We start from the raw sequence: 7,615 nt of genomic DNA, 5'->3' as shown, positions 1-7,615 counted from the left end.
GCTCCATCACACGTAACGGTTACTTGGGAAGACAAATGCCATCACTCCGAACGTCCCCCACTTCCTTCTTCTTCCCCCAGGTTTATATGCTGAGTATGACGTGATATGGTATGGAATATCCCTTTGGTCAGTTGGGGTCAGCTGTCCCGGCTGTGTCCCCTCCCAACTTCTTGTGCACCCCCAGCCTACTCGCTGGTGGGGCCTTGTGAGAAGCAGAAAAGGACCTGACTCTGTGTAAGCATTGCTCAGCAATAACGAAAACATCCCTGCAGTATTGACACAGTTTCCAGCAGAAATCCAAAACATAGCCCCATACTAGCTACTATGAAGAAAATTAACTCCATCCCAGCCCAAACCAGCACACCTGCTTGTTCTCATATACACAGCCAAAAGGCAATGAACTTCGACTGTGAGCACAGTGGGGGAAAATGCCACCCTTGCTCCATCAGCCACGTGCCACTCATCTGATTTTTCCCCCCTCCTAACTGCAAAGACAAAGCAAAGGTGCTTAATAGTGGGCAAACACATGTCCTATAGGCACCTTGCCATGCTATAGGCAGACAAAGCACCTATACCTTTACCGTGAGGAGTCACATCTTGAGAAATTATACTAGAGGTTGGGCATTTGGGGTTTTTGTTTGGTTTTTCTCCTCTATGACCATAAATTCCCCTTTTTTATTCTCTCACCTGCGGTGTAGTTCCTGGCAATTTGATCCACTTCTTACAGACTCACCATCCTCCTCCCTTAGGGATTTAATTTCATTTAACGAATGGAGTTAATCCATAAAGATTAAAAATACTGGCAACGTTAGTACCTGCCAGATAACCACTGGGTGAGACACCAGACGCACGTTGTCCATGTGATATTAACAGCACTGTGACCCACAGGGCTTTTGACAATACCTGAGAGTCCTTATATTCCCGTGAGGGGGAAAAAAAAAAAAAAGGAAAAAAAAAAAAAAAGGTGAAAACTCTCAGAGACCTGAAGCTGGGGAAGATGCTCTTCCCCTTCCTCCCAGATTTCCCATCAGGGCAGGTACATCCCTGTGCTACCTTCCAGTTTTGGGGCTGGAAGAGTGGACAGGACCCTAAATGTTGGCAGTGGCAGTCATATGTGGACAGCACCTCAGTTGCTGTTAAGTTATTCTGCGGGTGTTTCGATGCATTTTAGTTTCCTAAATAAAAATAAATTAATACTTTATTCCTTTCTGTTATAAAATGCCCACTTTATAAAGAAGTGTCATAATGCTAAGGCTATATATTCTTAGAAAAGAACTGTTTACTACCAAAAATTATTTTATTTCTGTAATATATAACTGATAAATATTAAGGGTGTCTGATGGAAAAAAAAAAGACTTTTTTTTTTTAACTCTAAGAAAAATAAAAAAGTCGGTAATCAGAAAAGACAACCATAAATTGTTTCAAAGCCTTCAAAAGTGCAGAAAGGTCAAGCTTTTGCATTTTCACAAAGTTTTTCAGGTTTATAAAAAAATGACTTTTAAGCTTGGCTATTAATCATCTACAGCAAGTCTTTCAATTTGCAAACAAATTCCCCTCTTTCACCCAAGGAAACTAAAATTATTCAAACATTTCATGAATAAAAATAATGTGCAAGAAGGCTCTTTTACTGTTTTCCAAAGGAGATGTGTTCATCCAGAGCAAAGATATTTATACAATAAATACCAATACAGGTATTTAATCTGAGATACACAGCACTCGGATGGGTGTAAGGCATACAGCTATGTTTAAGCAGCATCCTGTGTTCAGTTTTGGGCCCCTCACTACAAGCAAGACATTGAGGTGCTGGAGCATGTGCAAAGAAGGGCAACGAGGCTGGTGAAGGGTCTAGAGAACAGGTCTTATGAGGAGCAGCTGAGGGAACCGTGGTTGTTTAGCCTGGAGAAAAGGAGGCTGAGGGGAGACCTTATCACTCTCTCCAACTACCTGAAAGGAGGTTGTAGTGAGGTGGGTGTTGGTCTCTTCTCCCAAGTAACAAGTGATAGAACGAGAGGAAATGGCCTCAAGTTGCTCCAGGGGAGGTTTAGATTGGATATTAGGAAAAATTTCTTCACTGAAAGGGTTGTCAAGCCTTGGAACAGGCTGCCCAGGGAAGTGGTGGAGTCACCATCCCTGGAGGTATTGAAAAGACGTGTAGACTTGGTGCTTAGGGACATGGTTTAGTGGTGGACTTGGCAGTGCTAGGGTAACAGTTGGACTTGATGATCTTAAAGGTCTTTTCCAACCTAAACAATTCTATAATCTTTTCCAACTACATTAATCCTCCAATATTTAAACATAAACACGTTGATTTTCTTTACCAAAATACGGTACAGTGAAACTATTTTGCCACTGGTTCAACACTGTTAAGCAATGGAGCTGTGAGCATGCACACCAGAGGCCAGAGGTATTGGACAACAGGTTTTTTAGGAAGGAGCAGCTCAGGGCATAACGCCTGAAGAGTCAGAGGGAAGTCAAGAAGGGCTTTTTCAACTGAAGAAAAATATGAAAAAGCAGGCACTAAGGAAGAAAAATTAGGAAAACATTGGGGACAGTATTAAAAATGTCATTATTAAACTTCTAGGCTCTAGTGCTATGTGCTGCCTCTTGCATCCCAGACACACAGCAAACGTGGGATGATATGCACCCTACAAAAAAAAAAAAGATTAAAAATTGTTCTCTGTACAGAGTAACTGATGAATTTGGGTCCTTCGTGCCTTGCACACCATAAGCACCATTAACCCTTGTTTCCCCACCTCTCCCAAACAGCTGCTCCCTGCCAATAGCTTAGTTTTTGTGAAGCAGAGGCTGAGCTGACCACAAACCCCTGCATTTATTTTGACTCAACATCCACTACTTTAAATCTTTCTTCCCATCCTACCCCATAATTTGGATGAATGTCTCAGGAATTTTGCATCAAATGAGTTTTGGGCAAGCAATTGCAAATGATTTTGAGAGGACTGTCCTACTGGCAGACATAAGCCTCATCTCCTTAAGACACCAAGCTACCAAAACCCAAGTAAAACAAGAATGAAGTCTCGAGCTGCAGAAACATACTACTTGTTGTCTCACACTTTATGTTTGGTAAGCACAAGGATAAACAACGCAGAGATGGCATTACAACCAAACTAAATCAACCTCTGTGCTGGAAGGGATGCTTGGCTTCCCACCGCGGTGAAAATCACTGCAGTCGTTACCTAATGGTTTGAGATATGTTAATAAAGTCAGCTATACATTACATTGATGCTTGTTAATATGTAATGTTGAGAAATATTAATATAATTTTAAAAATGTAATGGAAGAAGACAGAAGGGTCAGGTTTAGGTGCTGGGAAAAGCTGTGCCAGGGTCCGGCAGTGATTCCCAACTCCAGGGACTGAGGCTAGAGGTGCAACTTAAAGCTGCTTTGAGATTGGTGTCAACTGCAATGATCTACAGCTGGAAAAAGCTTCATCTCCAGAACAAGCGCCTGGAAGCAGGGTAAATTATGGCCCTAGAAAGCTAATTCCTGGGAGAAGATTTCTTAGCAGAAACACAGCATATTGGTAGCTTGGGTTTGAATGAGCTAAAACTGAACTCAATAGACTTGTTTCTACTCCCACGTATATGAATTATGAGCAATTTCATTGATGGGAGTGATCTTGCACAAGTCAGAAGCCACTGCAAGTCAAAAGGAAATTCCGCCGGGTTTTGTTAATTCTCGAGTTATCCAAGGAACTTGTTGGACTATTTCTACCAATTCTAGAAATGAAATTATGTTATCAAACACTGACCTTTTTTCTTCCCCACTGTCTTTATAATGCCATTTCCAAGTTTGATTTGGGTAACGGGCAATTAAACCAGCTTTTTTTTCTTACTTCTGGATTTTAAATAATTTCTAAAAACTGTTAGCTAAAGAATGTAGGACAGAAGTGTTGCATTATTCACAGCACTGTATCAAAAGAAAAACTGCATGAAATCTTGACATTAAGAAAGCGATTTTTTTCCCCTACCTCAAACTGTGCCAATCAGTCACTTTTATCCAATCCTTGTTACAGCAACAGAGAGGATAATAAACTTACTGACGCTTAGTTTCAATACATTGGATACCGCTAAATACAAAACGCATAATATCATAGTAGAGTGATTTTTTTTTAGTTTATGTAAAACATGGTATGTTAAATCAAAGACAAATCCAGAGGGAATAACAAGGGTGATTCAAAGTAGGAAACCGGGAGCCATATCCCAGTACAGAGTGGGACAACCAACCTCTCTTGCCATAGCATCCACCCTAAGGGTACAGAGTTATCCCTACAAATGCTGCTTTCGTCCCTCATTTCTTCATTGATGTTTGTTATGATTTTTTTCCCCTGCCATGAAACTTTAAGTGTCCCTGGAAAAGTTTTATTGACTTTATTCTTTTCCTTAACTCTTGATAAGGAGTTTAATGCTGGCTATGTGATCCAAGTGATCCAAGCAAATTAAACTATCTGTTTCTGATTAGGCATGCAGTTTTGAGATATGCTATGAATTAAATTTGCCTATCGAGTTAATATGCCTTTTCTCTCTAAATCTGAACACTTCTCCAACAGTAAAGGAAATAAAGCTTATCTATGAATATGCAATTATTCTGTATGACAAACAGCTGATTTGTTCGGATTACAAAATTTATCTGTATACTAAATAAAAAGGCAAAGAATTAACAATGTCCTATCAATGCTCTGGGGGGCGGGGGGGGAATCAACTTAAATGTCAGCAGTGCTGTTTCTTAAAATCAATGGCAGAGGTGGTACACATGAACATTTTTCTATAAACAGAGTTATTAGGGTTGCTCATGATGGCAAGGCATGTATGAGGAAAAACCAACAAGGAATGACATAAAATACTGTTGTACACAGATTTCCTGCAGTTAAATCATACATGGCTACATTTTGAAAGGTTTTATTAACAATTTCTGTAATATTTTATCACATGCAATTCTGCAGGCCCAGAACAGAGTGCTATGTGAATAAACTATGTAGACAAACTGCCTGCAATGCAACTCAAATATTTTTACATCCATTTCACATGTTCACTTATAGGGCAAGGTTGGGGTTTTTGGCTTGTTTTGGGGGGTTGGGGTTGTTTTTTGGGGTAGGGTGTGGGGTTTGGTTTTTTTTGTTGGTTGGGGGGGGTTGTGTTTGTTGTTGTTGGGGTTTTTTTGTTGTTGTTGTTGTTCATGTGTGGGTTTTGTTTTTTTAAAATAAAGACTCATTAAAAGCCTGATGCTAATGAGATACTAGTTATAGCCAGGTAGGCAAAGCACAACTCCATCCGGACCATCAAATATCTTGACATTATTACATTGCCCCTCTCTGCTGCAACTCTTACGGGAGCAGCTTTCCATGACACCTCCTTTAAGTCATGATACTGCCCTCCAACATAAGCATCCCATCAAATTTGAAAGGAGGCAGTATTTTCCCCCCCCCCCTTCACCACCACTGAACCAGGGGCAGGAGAAGGTGGTTTCCCTTCACACTGCAGGAAACGATTGTTTTGCTCCCCAATTGGATAGAAATCCAATTTAAAATATGTAAGCTCTGTTCAAAACTGGATTCATTTTTCACACAGCTCCTCTCACTGTCTCGATGTGCTGGAACAGTCAGTTGTAACTGGGAGCAAAACTGTGAAGCTGTTCTTTCAGAAAAAAGAGCTTGGATATTGACACCAGAAGGCTTGCAAACTCTGAACTCGTTAGCTCTCAAAATTAGAAGCACTTACCTCTTCAAGGACATCTGCAAGCTTACTAAGTATCTCCTCAGGAAGGCTCTGGAATGTGGGAACACTGCAATACAAGAGAAACCTCAATTAATGGATCCCTCTATACAGGTCATAAACCTAGCTGCATTTCTCTCATCTATCTTCCAGAGTTATTTTGCCCTCATCGTCTGGGGCGGAGGGCAAGCGTTCACCAGAAAAGCGGCATATATAATGGAAATCTGATCTTCTAGCAGCCAGGATGGATTTTGTGATGACGAGAGACCACTTGCAGTAAACATCTGGAGAACCACTCATAAAGCTGGTAATCAACTAAGAATCAGTTGAGGATTTACTGGAATTAATCTGCACCGCAAGCCTGCTCAGTCACATGTATGACACTGCAAATTTTTTTCCTGGTCTGCTTCAATCCCACCAGAAAGAAATAATTAAAAAAAAAAAAAAAGAGGGGGAGAAAAGATCAGCTCTAACCAGCAACAGATAAAAGATTGCCTGAAACCACACGCAGACATAACAAATGCAGAGCACAAAGCCACGAAGGGTACAGGGTCAGCAACAAAACAGCATCGAAGGACTGTTAGAATTATTGAAGACTTCATTGGGAATTTTACATCCAAGTTTGTTTGTTTTCTTTTGCCAAAAAGGCAACTTTTCCTCTTGTTTGGTAGCATTTCCCTCTGCAATGGTCTCCCAGGCCAGGCTGGACCTGCTGGTTGAGGTGAGAGGGCAATGCAGCAATAAAGAGCCCACTGGCCCAGGGTCCACAGGACTGAGATTTAATTCAGTCTGAATCAGGATGAGGGATATGAAGTTGGGTCTCCAAATCTGCAAGTAACCCTGACCTTGAAGCTGTATCTTCACTACCTTACAGGCTGCCCAGCAAGGTTTTGGAGTTTCCCTCCTCGGAGATATTCAAAAGCCATCTGGACATGATCCTGGGCAACCACCTCTAGGTGGCCCTGCTTAAACAGTGGGGTTGGACCAGATGGCCTCCAGAGGTCCCTCCCAACCTCAGTCAATCCGTGATTCTGCAATACCTTGGTCTCTCATTCTCTGTTTTCCATAAAAACTTGATGTTCATCAATATTCCCAAGTGATGCTAAACAAAACACATAGACACAACATACATTCCAGAGGCAGGAGAGCAGCACTGTACCTGCTTTAATTAAAAATGCTTGTCATCGGTAGACTAATTAGCAATGCATCTACATGAAATATTAGCCCAAGCCTAGCACTGAGCTGATACAGCTCTACCGAGGCTATTTCCAAGAACAGTTCATTCAAGAGTATCTTTATCACGGTCCATTACATGGTGTAAGCATAGTCCTATGCTCCTAATATTGAGTTCCCCAATGCGTTGCTCTGATTTCAGGAGCATTGATGATCAGGTGCAAAGCGAGGAGGGAGGGGGCCGTTGGGAGGAGTTCCCTGCTGAGAGGTAAATATAACCCAAAACAAATCATGTTTTTCCTTTCACACAGGGTTTCACTTTTTACTTTGGATAACACAATGGCATAAAAGTTATTCTCCACATTTTGGGGAGCTAAAAAACCCAAACCAAACCCATACATTTTTTGCAATCCTGAACTCTGGAGAGCAAGTCCTGGCATGTGCCTTTGGGGTAATCATCCCACCTACGTTTCATGAGCCCTAAACACTTTCTGGATGCACAATTTGGTGGCTGCTTCTGCACCCAGGGAAAACCCACCCAAAAAAGCAAAGGGAGGTCTGAAGACCTTACAGAGGGTTTGATAGCAAACCCCAGTATTTTGTCTGGGGCCAAGCATGAAGTGCCTGGTGAACTTAATATGTGAGCACAGTTAAAGCAGAATTTGCTTTTATTAGCTTAAACATGCACTATGCTGCAGTGGAATTAGAAAGTT

At 41.4% G+C, this 7,615-nt stretch overlaps 1 protein-coding gene across 1 annotated transcript in view; it reads right to left on the bottom strand.

Annotated features, from left to right (window-relative positions):
- The window catches only part of PRKG1 (protein kinase, cGMP-dependent, type I), a 514,986-nt gene that overhangs the window by 158,803 nt on the left and 348,568 nt on the right, over positions 1-7,615 (bottom strand). The window contains exon 5 of the mRNA XM_009275074.2: positions 5,736-5,799. Within this exon, the coding sequence (XP_009273349.1) occupies positions 5,736-5,799 (64 nt within the window). The remainder of the gene's footprint in view (positions 1-5,735; positions 5,800-7,615) is intronic.

The sequence above is a fragment of the Aptenodytes forsteri genome, unplaced genomic scaffold, assembly GCF_000699145.1.
Source record: "Aptenodytes forsteri isolate BGI_AS27 unplaced genomic scaffold, ASM69914v1 Scaffold320, whole genome shotgun sequence".
NCBI classification, from domain to species: Eukaryota; Metazoa; Chordata; class Aves; order Sphenisciformes; family Spheniscidae; genus Aptenodytes; species Aptenodytes forsteri.
The sequence above is the reverse complement of the archived record's forward strand: the minus strand, read 5'-3'. Positions and strand labels throughout refer to the sequence as shown.